Source organism: Vicugna pacos, chromosome 30 (assembly GCF_048564905.1).
Source record: "Vicugna pacos chromosome 30, VicPac4, whole genome shotgun sequence".
In the NCBI taxonomy this organism is placed as follows: domain Eukaryota; kingdom Metazoa; phylum Chordata; class Mammalia; order Artiodactyla; family Camelidae; genus Vicugna; species Vicugna pacos.
Genome location: NC_133016.1, coordinates 29,724,468 through 29,746,183, shown reverse-complemented (window position 1 = coordinate 29,746,183; position 21,716 = coordinate 29,724,468). Strand labels below are relative to the sequence as shown.

The following is a 21,716-nucleotide window of genomic DNA, read 5'->3' as shown; positions in this document are numbered from 1 at the left end:
TTCTATTTATGAATAAACTGGTGTTGAGAGAAGCACACAGGTCTGCCCAGGTCACCCACGTGGTTAGTGAAGATTTGGGTGGAACGTGGGCATGGCATTTCCAAGCAGTACCATTATGATGGTCTGTGGCAGGGAGCAGCATTCACTTTGCTTGTTTATTCATTCATTCAACAAACATTTATTGAATAAACTCTGTGGGTCAGATGCTTTCATAGGGTTATCTGATTCTTCAGCAGTATGGAGAATCAGGTAATGTTTTCTTTTTTTTTTTTTTTTAATATGAGAAAAATATCTCTGAGAGGTTATAATCTCCCCAAAGGAAAAATAGCTCATAAATGAGGGATAGTACATTTGTACAGTTCCTTCTTCTTATGCAAATGGTACCCTAGGCATTTTACATTTGCAAACTTCCATAATCCAGATATATTCTTGTAAGGCAAGTAGTTTTTTTTTTAATTGAAGTATAGTCAAGTTTACAATGTTGTGTCAATTGCAAGGTGGTTTTTTTTTGAATTTTGAATGGAGAAAATATTTTTTGAGGGGGTTAATTAAGTTTATTTATTTGTTTCATTTTTCTAAAATGAGGTACTGAGGATTGAGCCTAGGTCCTTGAACATGCTAAGCACGTGCTCTACCACTGAACTGTACCCTCCTCCCCAAAGCAAGTTTTCTTACCCATTATTCTGCACCTTAGGAGTTCAAATAAATTGGCGTTGAAATCCAGATATTTTGATCCTACTATGGTTCTTTGCATTATATCCTGCTGAGGGGTGGGGAAGCAGTTCCTTTATTCATTCATTTATTCAGCAGTTTTGAGCACCGACTTTGCATCAGGGCCTGCCTAGGTGCTTGGAAACAGAAAACAAGAAATGATCCTTTTCTGCAGGGGATGGAAGCCTAGACCAAAAGCTGGGTAATGTGATCTGAGCTTCAGTAGCCATGTGCAGACGCTGAGGACAAACTTATCCCCGATTTGCTTGGACTTCCCTTGCCTTCTGGCTGGTGCACACCAGGTCGCCGCATCCCAGTGAGGCCCGCAGCCCACAGCACAGTATGTACATCGATTTACCCTCCCTTCTCGGCAGCGCCTGCAACATGAACGCCCCTGACTACATGCAGTGCGCTGAGGACCACCAGACTCTCCCGATTGTGGTCCAACCCGTGGGGATCATCTTAGAGAATTTCTTTTGCATCTATAATGGAATCTCCTTGGTGAGCCAGATCAGACCGTGCGGCTCCCAGTGGGCACTCTGTATCTACTATAGGTATCTCTATGCGCCCGAGAATGGATGGAGTGACTTCCAGACCCACCGCAATGTCATGGGCCTTGTCACCATTACTGACTGCCTCTTGGCCAAGACCTTCTAGAAGCTCCACGCACAGAGGAGCTGTATGGCACCACGCTCTACGACTCTCAGCTCTTTGTCTTTGTGCTGTATGGGGAGGTGGCCGAGCAGCCGCACACCGACGTGGCCTTCAATCTACGAGGACTGCAGGGTGGTGGAGAAGAGGATCGACGACTTCACTGAGTCACTCTTCATCTTGCCCAAGTCCAAGTGGCTGGATGGGGACCCCGAAAATTCTGGGGAGAAGACCCCCCTCCTCTACATCCTATTTGAGAAGGAGGACTTCGTGGGACTGGACACAGACAGCAGGCAAGTCAACCTGAAGGCCGGGCCACCCTGGCTGTGTGACAGATTGCTTCCCTACATCCAGAATGGGATCATCAAGGAGGAGGGCTTTCTTGTAGCCAAGGCGGGAAGGAGGTGTAGCCCGCCGGTTTTCAGACGTTTAAAACTAAATCCGCCTTTGTTTCAGAGAGATCCTTTTAGGGTTAGTGTGGACACTTACTCCCCTCTTTCAGCCAGGACACTTGGGGGGACCCCTGGAGTTGCTGTCCAATAGAGTAGCCACAGCTACTGTTGTTAGTAGTGCTGGGGAGGAGGCCGGTCTGAGCTGAGATGTGCTGTAGGTCAAATGCACATCAGACGCTGAAACTTGTCTAGTAAAAAGAATATAAACTATCTTGTTACTTTCTATATTGATTACACGTCAAAATGATAGTATTTTACATACAGTAGAATAAGTAAGGTCTGTTCTTAAAATCAGTTACTTGGTTTTTTTTTTTGTTGTTACATTTTAAACGTGGCAACTGAGAAACATTATTTACATGACTCTCATTTCATTCCTGTTGGACAGCCTGTCCTGGGACAGTTTCATCCCTTTGCTTATAAATGAGACTCTGAATCCCGAGACGCAGAACGAGGTGCTGGTTGAGCTCAGGGTGGAGCCGATGTCTCCTGCCTCCCAGGCCCAGCACCAGCACGGCTCAGGCCCTCTCCCCTGCCTGACAGCCACCATGCCAAGTTAGGGCATCAGAAACACTGCCAGGGGCTTCCGAATTAGCTCCTTACGCAGGGAAAGGCATGTCAATGTATGGGACACAGCAGGGAAAAATTCGTCCTCACTTTGTCCCTGTGATTAGGTCAAAGGCCCCACTCTGCCTTGGAAGTGCAGACGGTCACTTCTGGGCTGCCTAACCCCTCACCCTCTACTATGTTTCCCTGTGTATCTTTCAAGCTGTCCCTCGGGCAGAAGAGGGTGAGACGTCTTTGCCGAGAGGTGGTCCCCCTTTACTGGGGAGAGTGAGGTGAGCTGTGTCCCCCCGGCCTACGGCCTCGGGCCTTGAGTCTGGAGAGCGCTCATGGCGGTCCCACAGGTGACGGTCGGAGGACATGGTACGTGCTGCCGGGCCCGCTGTGCAGGAGGGGCTCTGTGATTCTCTGTGATTCTAAGGTCAGATTCTACTTTCTTGTTCTTGGTAAGATGGAGGAGAAGATGCCAGAGAATTGATAAAAAGAAAATCCACACCAGTCCTGTGAATGACAGACACAGGGGATCCGTGTCCCACCTGTGTGTGGTGCCTGTCAAGCTCTGGAATAATTTTCACTTCCTCCCCGGACATTCCTCTATGGCTTAAGGAAGGGGAGAGGCATGTCGTGGCCATGATCTGTACTTGTCCTCACAGGGCCCTGTGATCTACATGCCCACACTACACTTCTGCTCCTTGGAGATGAGGTGTCAGGTTTAGGAAACTGGGCACTGCTGAGGGCATAGCTGCCAGAACCGTGCTACACCAAGGCTGGCTCCGTTCACCTCACCTGTCACCTCCTGTTGAGTCCTAAGGCGTCATTCAAGGTAGGTGTATCGGTGCAATGAAAGCAGGGACCTCCTTCACCCCCTGGACAGACTGGTGGTTGATCAGTGGAAGCCTGGAGCCCTGCCCCAGCCCCACGCCAGTGCCTCCTATTTTGTCATAGGAGGCACTGGTGACATTTTTGCTCAGCAACTGCTTGGCTCTGATTCTGCAGAGCCAACAGAGAATGCCAGCTTGTTTTTGCCTTTTGAAGTCTGCCCTTGGGATTTGGCGGAGTAGCTGGATGTGTGCTTAGCCCATAGTGGTTGACACTGTCACCATTGTTTACCCAGAACCTTGTGTACCAGGCATGGCTGCCGGCATCAAAATACAGCAGCGCATTAAACCTCCCTCCTGGTGGGTCTGTCTGTTCTGGTACCATAAGGGCTCAGCCAGCATCTGAACGTCAGTGAGATAACGTGGCCAATGAGCTCGGGTCAAGCACGTTCTCCGCCAGTGACTTTTACTCCATTGTTGCTTTTACTATTACACAGTCATTAATTTTTTAAACAATGCTTTGGTTCAGGAGCAGAACCTAATTCTCCCCTGTTCCTCTTGGTGGGAGTGAGTAAAGTTGTCCAGCTTGAAATGCGACCACATTTTGTAGCTCAAAAGCTGTCTACACGCATCTAGGTGAAGTTTTGGTTTGGGGCGCTGACCACGTTGGGGTCCCCCGGCAGCATCGCTCCCCTCAGGCCCCTGCCTTCCCTGGATCAGGAGGTGAGGGTGGGTCTCACCGTCCCTGCGTCCCTGTCCTCATCACACTGACGTAATTTCTTGTAAATGCTGTCAAAGTCATTTTTGTTCTCGTGTGTTTCTAATTTTGGCTGTTCCTCTATTCCTTTTTCTATTTTCCTTTTTCCCTTATACCACCCCGTGAGCATGTTGTTCGGTCTGAAAATGTGGGCTGTGCACACCCTGCATTGGAATAGCCAGATCGCCCTCTGTGCCGTCTCCATCGCTATAAAAAGCAAAAACTTAACAGTTGCCATGATTCGTATATTATCCTAGTCATCTTATTTTCTACTTTTTTGGAATTTTTGCTATGTTAGCACATCACCCACTGGAGTTTGATATCTGTTAAAGTCCTTGCTTTGAGGAACCTGTTAGTTCGTCCTTATATTTGGTAACAAATGCTCTCTTACTAATTTTGTTTATTTGTTTTGAAGAAGTGAGATGCAAATTGATTTAGGCGGCTGCTGAGGGATGTTTTTCATGGAGTATTTAAACTTGGAAAGTCAAATTCTGCAGCACCTTGCTTGATTCTGGCTTTTACACAAACGTGCTCGGCACGAGGTTCCTGGCTGTCGCTGTGTGACGTGCGTGACGGCGCTTCCTGGCCGGCGGTCACTGGTGAGGAAGTGGCCGGCTCGGGGGTGAGCAGCTGCAGGGGACGCTGTTGGAGGAAGCAGTCACCGGTTTTTTGTTTTTTGGTTTTTTTTTGCATTCACCTTCCCAGTGCCATTTACTTTACTTTGCATTCATAGAGGGGCAGGAGCGGGCCTAAAACCATGCCACTCTTTTGTTCCCTTTATGAGGCTGGTTTTTCTAAGTATCAGGAAAACATTGCCTTGTCCTAAGTAACTGGTTCACTTGGATCTGGTGGACACAGGGACCGCTAAAGGGGACCGTAGCTTCCTCTCTGCTTCAGCCAGTGGGCATTCAGAGCCAGGTCTGTGGTTTGCCTCAGCAGCCGTGCAGGCCTCCCTGCACCGGCCTTTATTTTTACCCCTTTTTGGCAGTAAATAGCTGACTCTGTGTCTGTTGCAGCTGATGTCCACCACTGACGGCCGTGTGGTTATTTTGCGGTAGTGAGTCTCCAACACCCCTGTCAGCCGTGAAGGGACCTTGCATTCTCACCCCGACCCTGGTTCATCTCACCCAGGGAAAGGGCTTGGCCACCACCGTCATGCTGGACATGAGGCCTTGTTTCTCCTTTCATGCTCTGGTCCAAATGTGGACACTTCATCCTTCACTGACTTGGTCTCGCTTGAGACAGTCCAGACTTTCTGAAAGAGTCCATCACATTCTGGGGGGGAACAGAACAGAAGTAAGAGTCGCAAGTAGGAGTCTAGGCTGTCTGGGTTGGCAAATGCAGGCTGGGATCTGTGATGGCCGGTCTGTGCCCTGGAAACTGGCCTTTCCCGTGGCTCCCGAGAGAAAAGGGGTCGGAGCGAGAACAGACTTGCCTGGGTTCCTACCATCCTCATCTGCTCACTGACAGGAGTGTCAGCTAACTAGGAGCTCCCCCAGACCTCGGGCCCTTCAAACCTCAGATCACGGGAGATCCTTGAGTCCCTTCTTCTGGTCCTTCTTTGTGAGAATCCAGTGCCTTCTGAGGTGACTGGCAGCAGGAGATGCCTCCCCCTCCAGGGAACTCCCTTCGGAGGACTGTGACTCAGTGCACCTTGCTGTGAGCTTGTGGGTTTCCATCGTGCTCCCTGCAGAACCAGACTTGAGACTGGCTTAGCGACAGAAATAACAAGACTGATTCCAGGGCAGGGCCAGGTGGAGGGAACAGTGGAAATTGAATGTGACCTCAAACACCTAGGTGGGTGCTGGGGCTGTTACTAAAATGGGGAGCCTGGGAGGTACCTGCCAGGAATCGAAGTCTAGAGTAAATGGTGGACATAAGGCCTTTTTTTTTGACATATGGCATTTTTAAGATGCCATTTGTCATCCAAGTTAGGACTTCCAAGAGGCACTCGTGTCTATGAGCCTGGGGCTCAGGTGAAGGAGCCGGACTAGAGATACACATTGGGATTCGTCATTCTTAGCTGGTGTTCACAGCCGTGCAAGTGGATCAGCTCATCTCAAGAGGTGCAGACTGTGTCTGAGGGGGGGCAGGGCTGTGCCTGGTTTGGAGGAAAGCCCGGACCATGCAGCTTTGGTGTGTCAGTCAGCGGCGTTTGTGATTTTCAGAGCAATGGCATTTATCCTTAAGGTTCTGGGGGGTGGGCAGGGCCACACAGGAAGAAATCTGAAGAGAGGGTTTTGGCCACGTGTGCGCGTCTTGGGACGATCCAGAAGCTGCAGGGTCCAGAAGGGGAAACTCCTCAGAAGCTGGAGTCGGAGTGGGGAGTTGGGAGAATGTAGTCACACTCTCCTGTGATGAAGGGAGGGAGGCCTAGGGAGTCCGCACCCTAGCGGACTCTCTTTCCCACGAACAAAAGGCAATCAGACAGAAGATTTGAGGTAAGAAGGGATGGGCGTTGGGAGAGGAGCCAACCTGGAGAACGGTGGTTGAACAATTCTTGAATAGTCTCCCTGAAACATAGAGTTAAAAAAACCCAGACTCTTAAGAATATTGATAGTGACTGGGGAGGAGGCAGTTGTTTTTCTGACCTCCTAAGGGTAAGGTATGTATCCGGGGATATACAGAAGAATCGGGCAGTCTGTTCCTGGGGCTTCACCCTTACCAGGGGGAACAGTGCAAGTTTAAAGGGGGAGAAGGGCAGCGGAGGGAAACTAGCCAGGCCCCGTGTCACGTACCAGTCGGCCGCCCTACTTGCGTGTTGCATTCACATCCATGCCTCCCAAGTGGGCGGTGGCAGCCCCGTTTTGAAGATTGGGAAGCCTCCTCAGAGGTTTAAGGAATTGGTTCATTTAGCAGCTAGTAAATGCTGTAGCAGGATTCCAGCAGGGCCTTGTCAGACTTCAAGGGCATGTTCTCTCTACTAATTCCGGTTGTACCTGAAATGGTGAAGTGAGTCAGTTTCGGAGCCTTTCAGAGAAAGTACGCTTTAAGTGCCTCAGGACTGTTGCACAAAGCTCAGTGTTCTTTCATGGTTCGGAACCACCGCAGTGCTTTTTGCCCCACAGATGTAAGGTCTTACTCCTTTGACGATGGCGTGGTTGTAAATGACATACAGGTGCAAAACCACACTTAGCAGCTTCTGAAGGGAAACTCTCCTGTTCTCCCTTGATCGGCTTTCTTCCACGGGATGTAACTGTGCTGCAGCTAAGGCCTGAGCTTTCCGTATGGAGTGAGGGTTTGATATCCAAATTTAGCATAAAACAGTCAGATGGAGAAAATCGAAGATGACAATATATTTTGGGGTTTCATTAGACAAGACATACTATCTGTTAATGGCTCATAAAGCTAATGAAATTGAGTACAGAACATTACATTTCTTACTTTCTACTGAGAGCTGTCTTCCAACATAAGGTTCTCTGCTTTGGAACTTCAGCTCAGCCACTAGGGCGCCTGTCATTGTGTTGGTGTGATTGCATTTACACAGTGCATGTAATCTGGGCTTCCTTAGCCCCAAACACTCCAGTGCAGAATCATAGGCTGTAGCCATCACTTAGTTATACAAATACTTCTAAAACTATATGATACCAAAAAAAATAAATAAATAAAAATAAAGAGAGAGAGGGAGATTGCCTTTATCAAAGTTCCTTTGGATTTTAACTGCAAAGTGTTGTTGAGCAGCTCTGGTTTCCTTTGGATATGAATATATACATTTCTTTGCATGTAACTTGGATTTCAGGCTTGAACACCAAGCTCTTGTTTTCCATGAGCCACAAAAATCATAGCCAAATGACACACGTATGAAACAGTTTATTCTTTTTATCTGAGACAGAATCCTTGAATTTGGGACTTGAGCTGCGACTTTCCTGTTTGCTCTTCCCACCCCTCTTGTCACCTCACTCCTTTTTCCCACGTGGCCTCCAAGAGGTCATGGTCTCATAAGAGCAGGTGGACAAATACCAGTTGGTCGCCAAGCAGTGCTGCTGTAGATGGAGCCCAGCCAAGAGCTAAAGGACATCATCAGGGAGGACTTCCTGGAAGAAATTGGCTCTACATTCAGTTCTGGGGACAGAGTAAGAGTCAGCCAGGGGAAGGAATCAAGAGGGTGACTCAGGTGGCAGGAGCAGCCCGGGTAGAGGCCTGGAGGCTTGTGGGGTGGGGACTCGGGGAGACTGCCCTGTGTGGTCCAGGGTGGTGGGTGACCCTGCTTTGAAGGACACTGGAGAGGGCCTAGGGGTGGAGGGCTTTGGAGGAGCTTGGTTTTTACTAGAACTGACACAGAAGAGGCAGTGAAGGGTGTCAGCAGGAAGTGACCCTTAGGAGAGCAGCTCTGCCTGTCCTTTTGAGTCCCACCCCTTCATTCTTTTATTCACAAAACACGCAATTCTGAGTGTCTAGGGGAGAGGGGGTGGACCCACAGTAGTAAGCAAAATGTACTTGCTTCTTGAGAGCTTAGCAGTGTCAGAAGTTGACTTAGATTAAAATGTTTTATTAACACAGCAGGGCACCTAATCCAAAGTGCGGAGGTTGGAGGGAAGGAAGACTTCCTTGACAAACAGTTAAAATGAGCCTGGAGGCTAGTGGGAAGTAGCAGCAGGTCACGGGGCCCCTGAGGTCACTGGGGACCTGGTACTGAGGTGAGGATGGACAAGCAGGGTCGGGGGTGGGGCTAGAACTCTACCAGGGAGCCTCTGATGGGTTTGAAGTGGGGGAGATGTAATCAAATTTGTGCTTTGGGAAGGCTGCCTTGGCTGTGTGTGTGTGTGTGTGTGTGTGTAGCGGGGAAGAGGGGGAGGGTGTCACCAACTGGGAGGGTCATTAGAAGACCATTCACAGGCTCGGAGGCCACCAGTGGGAGAGGGGCGTCGGGACTGCTTGGGGACCGCAGGGGCAGAGTGGATGCCGGGTTTCCTTGTGTGGAGGGCTTGTTAGCGGGGTCGCTCTAGCGACACCTTGTGGCTGGAAGTAAACAGATGGAGGCCGCCAGGTGGACTTACCTCTTCTCTCCTTCCCTGCCTTGTGTGATGATCTTAGCTCTGCCAACATATGGAACAGAAGAGCTAAGTTCCAGAGTAGCCCAGGACTTTGCTGGGCTCGTTCAAGTGAGAGCAGATAGGATTTAGGCTTGTGTTGAGATCTGTAAGTTAACTTAGCTAGAAACGTCCTGTCTTTTGGATTTTCATAGGGGTAGTAATTCTTGATAAAGATTGCTTTCTTGGTGAGAGGAAATTTAATACAACTGATGTCTTTCTCAAAAAATATCTTATCTTTTAAGAAATTTAATATTCAAAATAATAGGAATATTTTAAAATGATAAACTAAGGCTTTCGTGTAGTTTCTTTGGTTTCTGAGTTGATGTGTAGGTAGACCCTTTGCATTACATAATAGCACATCTTTGACAGTATTTAAAGAGCTGTTAGTGAGCGCCCCCAATTTGAAAGCATCATTAAAGCTTGCTCTGAAATAGTGAAGTCATATAGGTCTTGTTTGCAGAAGCCAGATATTTGGTTTATAATCTGCAGCATAGCTCCCTTTATAAAATAATAATAGATTCAAAATTAACAAAGTGGAAAATAATTGATTTTTTTTAAAAAATGAAACATAAACTTTCTTGTGCTATTGTTGCAACTGGAAATTTTGAAAAGAAAAATCCTATTGTAATATCATCTAAGTGAAATACATATATGTCTGTCACATTTGAATAGTAACTGCACAGTGGTTTTTGAAGTCAGGATCATTCCAGCTCAGATACTGGCAGTGATGGTGGCTGGTTTTCAATGGAAGAGCCTAAATTTGCTTTCTTAGCTTTATTCTTTTCTTTTCTTATATTTTCTTTTCTTTTCTTTTCTTCTCTTTTCTTTTCTTTTCTCTCTCTCTCTTTTTTTTTTTTTTTGGGGGGTAGTGCGAGGGTTGAGTAGTGCTGTGCCAGCATGATTTGGGGGCAATTTGTGGGCAGATGTCATGCAGCAGCAGTGAGATATTTCCATGCATTTTACTTTCCGGACATCACCAGGGAACATGTGTGGTTTGTGCCTGCAGGATGGGATGCTGCAGGACTCCCTGGTCCATCAATGTTATGTCTTGGAGCTGCTCCGGTCAGTGAATGATTTTCTGTGGCTTGGAGCTAATGTGGTCTGATGCAGATGATCAGATGTGTAACTAAAGTACTGTTACTTGAAATAAGAGAAAAGCTAGCAAAAATGTCTCTAAAATACAGGATGAGGGAGGAGAATTGTCTGAGCTGCTTGCAGTGGGGATATTCTTAGGTGACTCCCTCACTGTGTCTCCTGTCACTATCCCCCACAGCCCTGCATGGCAGTCCTACTGAAGCAACCATGCACTTTCTCAGAAACGCGCTGAATTTCCTTGTGCCTCTGATTGTTCACTTTTTTTTTTTGAAAGCACATCTTGCCCTTTGCTTAAATGCCATCCCTGCTAGCCACCACTTACACTCATTCTTCTGGACCTCATCCATATATAGCTGCTGAATGAAAGAACAAAATGTAGTATCTCCATTTAGTGGAATATTATTCAGACATAAGAGTGAATTAAAAAGAAAAAATAAATAAAGGGGAATATGAAAAAAGCCATCTGCTCTGGGTAGTCCACCCTGACTGCTCAACCCGGCCTTTTCCCTTTGAAACCCCATCCCTTATACCCCACTCTACTATTTTTGATAGTATTTACCACCTTCTAATAAAGTTTAACATTTTCAAAAAAAAAGAGACATGCTGATACCACTTCAACATGGGAAAGCCTTGATAACAACACGTTAACTGAAAGGAACCAGACACAAACAGCCACATATTGTTGATTTCAGTGATCTTAGAAATGCCCAGAATTGGCTCATGCAGTGGCAGAGAGCAGATGATGGTTGCAAGGGGCTGGGTGGAGGGGGGTTGTGGAGTGACTGCTAGTGACAGGGGTGTTCTATTGGGGTGATGAAGTGTTCTGGAAATAGATGGTGGTGAGGGCTGCACAACCGTGAGTGTGCAGAAGACTGCTGAGCGCTGTCTCTGGGAGTGCTTGTTGTTGGGGCGGCTTTATTTTGTTCTCATCCTGTAATGTGAAGGGTCATCTTGTGCTGAGACCATTCAACTCCTGTGAGTGGTAAGGCTAAGAGACTTTGCAGAGTCATGTTTCTTTTTTCCCCCTTGCTGAGTGTAGGCAAAAATGGTTTAAGCCTGAGAAAGTGCTCCATATGCAGAAATGTCTTTCAGTTTTGGCTGGTGTAAAAATCTTGTGAGCTTTTTAATCATTTAGGACAGTCTGTAGGGGGAAACATCCTGTGAAGCCTGGGTGAGACTTGGAAGAGCCGCGCTACCCTCCCAGACACGGGTGGGGATTTCACCCCCATTCAGGCAGTGAAGGGCCAAGACCCGTGAGAGGAGTTGACAGTCATGAATATTTATGTGTATCCGCTGCTTCATCTTGGATATTAATTTCTAGCTGAGTCATTTTGTGGCGGCAGCCTCATCCTACATCAGGAATTTATAGTATCTGCTCTTTGAGGTGAAGAGCTGACAGACTTGATTATTTAACAGTCTATCTTGTATTGATATCTCAGATTCCTTTGTCAATCGCAAAACAGCAGAAATACAGACGTCCTTTAATGCCGATGTGATCTGGAGCAGGTTTAGTTTCTGTACCTCAGTGACCTTATCTGCGTGTGGGGAAGATGATAACAGTGCTTCCCTCAGAGGGGCTGGTGAGAGGAGACTGAGAAGCATAAATGGAAGACTTACACGAGATGCTCATGAATGACAAAATTTAGTGCTCTCAGCCTGGTGAGGCCTCAGGGGCAGAGATGTCAGAACAGAGCAGTCCTAGCCAGAGTTCGATCCGCATTGTCAGGTTTTATGATCACTATCACCACTGTGGGTTATCAGGTAGTTTTAAGACTTGGTAATATGAATTCATGAATAATGTTAAAGACTAGACAACTCAGATCCGGTTTACATAGTTCTCAAGATTTCCTGTGAGAAATGGATATTTTTTCCCCATCTTAAATCTGAGTGGATTCTCTAAAAAAATTCTGTAGTCCTCCATCTTTTTCCTTTAATTCTCCTTTTTTTTAAATAAAAGTTTTTAAATGGAGTTACTGGGGACTGAACTGAGGGCCTCATGCGTGCTGAGCACATACTCTCTCAACTGAGGTATACTCTCCCCCATAATTTTTTTAAACTTTACTTTCTTAGTATTCAGAGGTTAGAGGCCTCTAATTCTTTTTTTGGAGACTTGTCCATAAACCGGTAAATCTAAAATTAATGGACAAAATTTGGTTTATTAAAAAAATCATTAGAACTTTTATCAATCCATTCAAAAGGAAATGCTTATTGAGTTAAAATGTTTCTCCTTTATGGTGATTTCTAATTTTTGGTCTAGCTTAACTTATTAAAAGTAATCCTCATCATCATAATGACCAAGCTTGCTGTGAGTGGACACCTACCAAAGGCTAAACTGTTTTTCTCATGTTTTACTTCAAAGCAGGTGTTTGACGGTAGGTATCAATGTCTCCTTTTTGCAGCTGAGGGATTGAGAGGTGGGCAGCTTGTCCCAAATCAAACGCAGCTGGCGGTGCCTAGCTCGGTGCTGGAACCCAGGCTGCACAGGATGCATTCTCAATTTCTCCTCTGATCAGCCTCCCGTTGAGTGGTTTCCCGAACTCCTGTGAGTCCATAAATGACCGATTTTGGCGATCTCAGCCTGATGAGGCCTTCAAAGGAGAGACACCAGTGAGAATGTGAGACAGAGCGGCATAAATTAAAATTGTACATTTTCACAAATGTTGCATTCTCAGGTAATGACTTAAATAGTTTATGTTTTCTTTATATTAGTGCTATGTAAGCACTAAAAACAAAACATTAAAAATGATTATAGTGCAAAATAGGAGTGGGCTTTGAAAGTCCAATCATTGCTAATGATGTTGCTTGTTTTTCTCTAGTGGTGTTTATTGACAGAATAATTTACAATGACTGAATTTGTTTTATGTATGTAGTCTTAGTATGGAGGAAAAGTTTGTCAGTGCATATTGAAAGTAAAATCTTTACTCTTTTCTTTCCTGATGATAAATATGTACGTTGTTTCCATGGCTTAAGTATATTTCCTCATTTGTGAAATTTGAGTGATGCCGTTTACCATGTCTGACTGTGAGAGGTAGACGCCTTGTATACAAAGCATCCAAGAGCTGCTTAGTAAAAATGTGCTGTCACAATGACAGATAGTTTAGAAGGATCAACTGTGAATACTAAAGAGGGTGGCTTGTTTCTGATGCATATTCAATATGGATATATATGAATATGGCTTAAAGTAACAAGGATTCAGGGTTTTGTGTGTGTGTGTGCGTGCAGTATGAAGTTTTAATGAAATCTGTATCATTCTATTGAGACAGGGACTAGTTAAATTGACTTAAGCAGACGACCTTGAAGATTATTTACACAGAATGTGTATTGTTACAACTCAGTGTTCATGCTGCCGTGTAACTATACACTCAGACATTTAAATTCGTAGGACTCTGACCAGAAGCATTAAGTTTAGAAAAATCCACATTGATCATTTTCAGGGAATAAGCTTCTCTCTTTTGTGATTAAAGAAAATTTTGATTTATTTTTCTGCACTCTTAATAGGTTTTAAAATATCAAAACATTGATTTGACATGTCAGCTTTTTTAATAGAAAAAAGCTCATGCTGTTTTAATATGTAAATAAATGTTTTTGTATTTCAATACACTTCTATGATTTCCTGGCTCTTTGAGAAGTATTTTGCAAGATACTTAGATTACCTCCTGTTGGAAAAATACAGACATGACTTTTATGAATATAGGCCTAGTACAGGTCTGTTGGTTTTTGCTACAGTGCAAGACATGAGGACTAGGAGAGCAGTATGTGCTACATAAGCTTTTAGTTATCTGATTCTTGTTTCTGATCCACAGGCAATTTTTGTGTTGCACCTTTCCAGGCAACCAGGAAGGCCTTTTAAGCCATAGGTGGCGCTGTTACACCTTCTTACAGTCTTAACTTTCCTGTTTGTAAAGGAAGTCTTAAACAACTTTTTTTTTTTTTGATTCCTTTGCTTAGTGCTTCAGGGTAGCACAATGTCCATTATGTCTGACTACCTGGAACTATTATTCTGCTTATGTCTTAGTTTTATTCTATCATCTCGCTGTGAACATTTCAGACTTCCTGTGCAAACAGTTGCAACATCGGACTTTTCTTGCAGTGTTAGAAACCAGTGAGCCGGGATTTTATAAAAGAGCTAGAAGCGGCCTCTGGAGCACCTTAAAGCTGAAAAGTGTACTGAGTTCCCTAAGTATTATCCCCACCGCTGTGTGTCAATGGGTGGTAGGAGATTTGGTACATATACAAAGGGGTGTGGTGTTTTGACTTGGGTTTGTGTGCACGCGCTGACACTGAGCTACGTGATCCTGAGTCAGTTCGTTCTGAGTTTTTCCCTCGTCTGTGAGATGGGGACACTCATTTCTGCTTTGTAGAATTGTGAGAATTAGAAATTATGTAAAGTGTTTAGCACAGTGTGTATGACAAGAGGGCTCATAATCTTAACTGCTATTTGGTGTGAAGCCATCATTTGATAGTCTTTGGCAATTACTGAGAAACAGGAAAATAAGAAAAGCTGGTTTTATGATGAAAGATATTTGAGGAGGTTCCATAGTTCCTATACACATAATTTAGCATCAGCAGAGTCAGGACAGTTACACAGTCACCCTGAACCAATGTTAAGCCACAGAATTTTTGTTACTTCATATATGTTGGGGCTTAAGGGGACCCAATACTTATACACATGTTGTGTCCAGCAGCCAACTGAGAGATGACAAAGAAAAACAGGCAGGCGATAAATGTCTCCTTTATTACTGATGAAGCCACGTTCTCCATGAAATTCAGGGCTGTGGGAGAGTGAGTGTCATGACACTATGTCCCAGAATTAGAGACTTACGCAGTCCCAGGTAACTCTGGTCCACAGCGAGCATTCCCTTGAGAGATTCTGACCCATAATGCACAGGACTGTCTTGCCATGGAACTGAGCATCCCGGCTGCTTCCTAAGGGTGGCCAACACTGGAGGGGAAGGAAAGCTTTCATATGCCCTGCTTGTCTCCCCGGACTCACACCTCAATCTGTTAGTGTGAGGAGGGCTAGCCGTGGGCCAGTGGTCAGGAGTGTGAAGGGAGAAGCAGTCTCCCATGGACCAGAGGAGTGGGGAGGAGGGAATCCCCCCTCAGTTTAAACAGGTGGTGGCTTGAAACAGAAGGGTGCTCCTGAAGAGTTTATAAGAGGGGAAATAAGGATTTCCTTTGGGACTCAGAATAGTCATGAAACACAGAAGATGATTAGATGGGAGACTTGTAAATCACTTTCTTATTAAATTGAAATTTGTTGGGCACCAAAAATGTGCTACATTCTTTTCTGAGAGTTTTACAGAAATGAATCCTCCAATTTTCACAACAAGTGAGTAAGAAAGATTTGATTGTTATCCCAGGTTTACAGTGTGGAAATTGAGGCACACAGAGGGTAAGTAATTTGGCCAAGGTAACAGAGCTAGTAAGTGGCAGAGCTGGGATTTAAATCCTGGCTATCTGGTTTCCAGGCTCCCAGGGATGGGCTTTGGGTGTTTACAGGTATCTGCATCCCTGGATCTCTGTACCTCTGCATCAGTTAGACCAGAAAGGACAGGGAAAGTGGAGTTATACAGGTGCTCACAGTCGTGTCTCAGCCACTGTCCATGGAGTGTGCCCCGTGATTGGCATTAATTGTTTTCCAGGCAGTAGATCTGTTCTTATAACAGAAATTTAGTCCATTGAGTTAATCTAGAAACCCTTCCTGCTCTGCTTCTGTCCACGCTTGCCATGTGACTGCCTGCCCGAGATTGGGCCGTGGAGGAGAATCTGTACTCATGGTTGAACTCTGATATTTCAATCTGGTTTGTAGTTTCACATCTCCTGTTACATTAATAAATTAAATTTCTGGTTTTCTTGCATCAGTGTGTCATAAGTTTGCTTAATGTGAAACCAGTCCATGGGAGCCGAGGGGTGCTGACGGTATAATTTCTGAGCATGTGGCATTTCTACCCGTGCAGAAATGGCTGGAGGATGTCCACCTTCCTCACTGATTTCTCCCAGCAGCAGGGTCCTCTCCCACCCCCGGATGTGAGGATGGGATCTCTCTGAGTAGGCCATTCAGAGGCCGAGTCCACCAATCCGAAAATGATGAAGTACCTGGAAGTGGGTTTAATAGAAGACAAGGGCTTCCAGGTTGTCAGATGTGCTGTTCGAGTCCATTTGGTGAAAAGCTGTCCACTGTCTGTGGTTGAGCTGCTTCTTTGCTGTTTAAAAGTCTGTATTACATGAAGGGATTTTAAAAAGCAGAAAGGTGTGATTTCAGGTGGTACATCCGCACCGGTGAGTAGTGCTGGATGACCGCCTGTGTGAGGAATAGACAGAGTCTTACAAACTTCATAAAACAGCTTTTAAAGCTCTTCCATCTGAGTGCACTTCGTATGGGGTCCAGTTCATGACTGGTCGCGCTGAGAGGGCACGTAACTGATGATGGCAGAAAGGACACGGAGGCATCAAAAAGGTCCCAGACATGTTCTGTGTTTAGAGGATGGGGCACAGAGTAATATATTTGAGATGGTTTTTCATTGAACACTTTTGAGTATTTTCTAGGACTCCCCAATCCCCCATGGTTCCATGCAGCTGGGTGTCCCCTCAGTGCAGCTCTGTCAGCGCTTGACCTGGGCTGATGCGGTGTCACGGGGAGCAGGACGGTCAGTGTCCCCGGCTCCTCCGAGCTCCGTCTCCTCATCCGCAGAGCCGGGTTTCTCATCCGTGTCTACTTAGTAGGATTGCTGAGAATCACACGTGATGGTTGTCAGGTGTGACTTTTGGTTGTCTCTGTGATTGGCGTATAGTCAATATTTGATAGAAACACTTGTTTTTTATTATAATTGTGGCTCCTAGATTGCAGTGGTTTTTAGTCTGCATTTATTTTTTTATATAAATTTATTCTTATTTTTAAGTAAGCACTTGTATTTATTTATTTTCATGAAGGTACTGGGGATTGAAGCCAGGAACATGTGCGTGCACAACAGGTGCTCTACAATGGAGTAATACCCACCCTCCTTGTCTGCACTTAAAAATAAATATTTCAATACACAAAATATTTCTTAAACACCATCATGGGTCCTATTTTCTGCATAGACAATTGAATACATATGCCATCTCAATAAGAATAAATGTCATAGGGACATACCTTTCTAAATCTGTTTACATGTTTTAAAACGATCATAGCTAGTGAAAAACACGAGTCTTGGATCCACTACTTCTTAGGGTCTGCTTTGCCATCATGGGGAATTACATTCTACAGAGAAGGCTAATTGGATCTCATTGATATTTGGATGATTTTGCAATGTTCAAGGCTTTCAAAAGCTGACCGTTTTGTATTTTAAACTAACTACAAAGTTATCTTCTAGAAGTTGTAAGTCCTTAGCTTGTGAAGTGCCCAGTAATTCAGTTTGTATATGTCTGTGTCTCTGTGAACGTGTATGTGTGTGATTTCAGGAATGTAGCAATAAGTTCCATATAGCCTTCTGAAATCTTTCTCCTCCAGTTCAAGGTGTAGGTATATATTTACACAAATAAATTGATACTCTTTTGTGATTTGGCATATTGGTGGGAATAAGAGGTTCTCATAATTGTTTCAGAAGGGTTGGGGAGCATGAGCTTAGAAAATGGGAGGAGATAGAGGCAGGGAGGTTCTTTAAACTTTGTGCAAGATGAGAAACAGTAGCTTTTCTTTTTTCTTCTAAAGCAAACTGGCACTGAATTGTAACATACTAATACTCAGAATTGCTTTTCTGATCAGAGACAAGTGCCTCAGATTTTTCAAGGCAACATGAATGATGAAATGTGTTTTAGCAGTTATCTTTAAAAGTAGTTTTATTTTTCAAGTATAAGTCTATAGACTGTTCTTTTTTTCCAGCTGTACAAGAATTTCTCATTGATCCAGGTACGTGATCAATGTGTTTAGTTTCTTTGGGTTATTTATTTTTTTTAAGTGCTTGATTCATTCTGGTGTGAATGAATGTTTAAAATTTCTGGATTTTGATCTTTAAAACTTGCTGATTTATCAGAACTGCAAAATACCTGATGTTTGTTCCTTGTTTGGTGGGGCAACCTATTGATTTATGTTGTCTGTTATAGAGGGAAATTCTTCCTCTAGCCTGTAGATAATTAAGTGAATGGTTTGCAGTGTGCCTTAAAAATTATTTGAATGCATTGAGCATGTTTGTCCAGTGAATTTTGGATTGAGTCATAATAATGACTTTGCTTTGATTCTGTGGCTTTTGTCCTCTCCACAAGAATTTGAATTCTGTTGCATTTTGTATTCGTGTTCTTAACAGGGGAAGGAATTTTGCATTTTTTACAGAGGTGGGTTTTCCTAACCCCTCTGAATTCCTTCTGTAATTGATACAGCGAAAATCTGTTATTGCAGTGCTTAATTATTTCATAAAAAATTTTTTGGCTTAATCAGAAACAATGACAAAGAATGATAATAAAAAATACGAAAACCTTCTTTCCTTTGAAGAATAGAAATGAGGTGGTCAGGCTCACGCATGCTTTGTACCTGACACACTTACTCTCATGTCATTGTGTATCATGAGTCGGAGATGGAGTTGCTTCAGGTTTATAGATTTTTGTTTTAACATTTGTGTTGAATTCATTCTCTAGGCATGATGATTCCTTTTGCCTTTGTGGAAAGTGTAGATGAAGGGAAACAAATGCTTTGTTTTGTTTTCAGGAGGCCTGAGATGCTGATGAGAAAAGAGTAGAGGGTGGGCTGAGGAAAATAGTGATAGACCCTCACCTCCAGGCTGAAATTGATGAACAAAGAAATCAATTAAGTGTATTGGTATTTGACTAATAGAAGTCAGACAGCCCAGACTGTCTAGTTATGCCCAAAGGAAAGTACTGAATTCACCTGCAGAATTAGGTGCTTTACCATGTAGAAGCAGCTTAGAGCAATCAGAAAAATCAGTCTTATGATGAGATATAAAAAGAATATAATATCTTTTATTTCTGAAACTTTTCTACATTAAGTTGTGTAGAGCTAAAATTAAGTTTCAAGCACCAGGAGTTAAGAGTTTAGGTGGTTCTGTGGGATCGTTATTCAGGGATGTGTCTAGACCCTGCTGGAGTGGCCGAAGCTGGCAGGAAAAGATCCAGAGCCAGGATTTTTCATCCTAGGATGTCCTCCATAATGGTTCCATGTGGGAGCCCATGATTGAGTTAACAAGTTGTAACACATCGCAGCCGCCTGTCAACTTTAAGAAAAAAAATGTGCTTATTAACTGCTTTAAAGCAAACACCTGTGCATCCTCACTCCTGTCTCCTTGCCATAAAAAGCAGAGACAATGCCTTGCTTGCATATTTGAGGTTATAGATAGCACACTGCTTATTGCAGAGCAATGACCCAGGCCCTCAGCTATAAACGCCAGGCCTGCGTGGTGTTAGATAGTCTATTATCCCCAAAACAGGGACCAGGCTGGTCTGGTGGTCTGCTTTGTAATGAACATGTCTAAAAAATGTATCTTGTTCCCCTCAGCCCATGACTTCCCTAAAGGTAAACTAAGCCTTAGTACTCATGGTGGAGTCTACAATCTCTGTCTCATCCCTTCTTTCCCCAAGTTCCTGCCTACTATCTCACAACTGTTATTGACTTTTTACTTTGATTATACACAATAAATATGGGAGCATTTGAGAGACTCGTGGATTTGGCTCCCTAATCCCTCTCGCTTTCTTTCCTTTTTCCGCAGTCTTGAGAAATTCATTCCGTGTCGGTAAGACTTCCGCCAGCCAGAACCCACAGTTCCAGGTGAGAAGGATGCAGGCTTTATCCCTCCTACCCGAGGGAGAGAGAGGAGATAATTGAGATATGCTCCCCTGTGGTCCCTTCCTGCCCCAGGGCCACTCCAGTTCACCTGCAGCCTTCTGGCCTCTGCTCACAGGGCCTCTGTCCCAGGATTGACCGCAGCCTTTTATTCCCTTGTCAACATTCCCTGTGCCTTTCAGAGGTTGCTCTCTTCTCTGCAATTCAACCCTGGCAGATGTGATGGTGGTCAGCGTGCTGATGGGCAGTTACTTGGGGACTCCCAGGAGCCATGCTGATTCTCCTGAGTCATTCGGGGTTACAGAACTGTCAAGCACTGCAGGAAGCCCATTCACGTGAGTTCAACACAGCATTACATCACTTTCATTTTATTTTTGAATTTTCAGTGGAGAAATTATTTGTAGCACACTGTTCCAGATTTTAGGCCGCCTGCTTTCCTCACCACCATTTCCTTGTTGGCTCTGGTGCTTGTTTTAAGAACCAGGTTTCTTCTCTGGTCATTTGTAGCAGCTGGGCTTGCCGAATCCTTGGTTTGCATTTGAAGCAGAATGCTTCTTCGTGATGTCAAACTGATTTTCCTTGTCATGTCTGAATATTTCTTGTACACTCAGCAACAGTTTCAAGTGAAATGCTCTTGTCCAATTTCGGTTAACTAATATTTGCTGATCTCCTGCTTTCATGCTGAGGGCAGTTTCTTCTTCCTGTAATAAATGTTAGCAATTTGCATTTACTATGGAAGGTACTAATCCGAGGTGCTTTTGTTCTTAACAGTTTTAATACAAATCACCCATTAAAATGTACAGCGGATTTTACTCTATGCCCAGAAATGTGCATCCCAGTCAATCTTAGAATATTTTCTTCCCCCCAACAGGAAACCCAGTACGCATAAGCAGACATTATCAACTTCCCCATCCTCCCCAAGCCCCAGGGAGCCACTCTTCTGTCTCTGTGGATTTGCCTGTGCTGAACATTTCATGCAAATCGAGTCACTTCATGTAAGTGGAACCGTCTATTTTGACTGACTTCTTTCACACTGAGTAACGTTTTCAATGTTTGTCCATGTTGTGGCCTGTGTCAGTACTCTATGCTTTGCTATTGCTGAATAATATTTCACTGTATGGCTGGGCCCCTTTATTTACCCATTCATCACGTGATAGTCATTTGGGTTCTTTCTGTTTTTTGGCTCTGAAAATTAATGGCGAAAAGTAATGGTGAATATTCCTGTAGGAGTTTTTATGTTAACATTTGTTTTCAGTTCTCTTACTTGTGTGCCCAGGAAGCAGAATTGCTGGATCATTCAGAAGCCAAATGTTCAACTCTCTGAGGACGTGCCAGGATGTTTTCCAAAGTGGTCACACTGTGTTACATCCTCACCAGCAATGGCTGCGGGCTCTGCTTCCTCTGTGTCCTCATTAGTGCTTGTTAATCTTTTTTTGATTTTAACCTATTGTAGTGAATGTGAAGCGGTTTCTCCTAGTTGTTTTGACTTGATTTCCTTTAGAGCTAATGTTATTGAACACCGTTTCATTGTGCTTATTGGCCATTTGTATATTTTCCTTGAAAAATATCTTTTCAGATTCTTTTTTCATTTTTTAATTGAGTTGCCTTTTTACTGTTGAGCTGTGGAATTTTTTTTTTGATACACAAATTCCTTATCAGATAAATGATTTGAAAAAATTTTCTCCTGAGTGTTGTTTTTTCACTTTCTGGATGGTGTCTTTTGAAGCAAAGTTTTAAAGTTTAATGAACTCCAATTTATCTCTGTTTTCATTTTTCCTTGTGCTTTTGGGGTAATATTTAATATCTGATGTATTTTATTAAAACTTGTATATATAAAATAACTTAATTCTTAGGACCGTTCTAGGA

The 21,716-nt window shown here is 44.1% G+C and overlaps 1 protein-coding gene across 1 annotated transcript in view; it reads left to right on the top strand.

The window, feature by feature from the left end:
- The window catches only part of LOC140690345 (uncharacterized), a 36,064-nt gene extending 14,671 nt beyond the window's left edge, over positions 1 to 21,393 (top strand). Inside the window, exons 7-10 of the mRNA XM_072952053.1 lie at positions 19,777 to 19,835; positions 20,068 to 20,185; positions 20,722 to 20,845; positions 21,127 to 21,393. Of these exons, the coding sequence (XP_072808154.1) occupies positions 19,777 to 19,835; positions 20,068 to 20,073 (65 nt within the window). The 3' untranslated portion in view covers positions 20,074 to 20,185; positions 20,722 to 20,845; positions 21,127 to 21,393. The remainder of the gene's footprint in view (positions 1 to 19,776; positions 19,836 to 20,067; positions 20,186 to 20,721; positions 20,846 to 21,126) is intronic.
- The last annotated feature ends 323 nt before the right edge of the window (positions 21,394 to 21,716 follow it).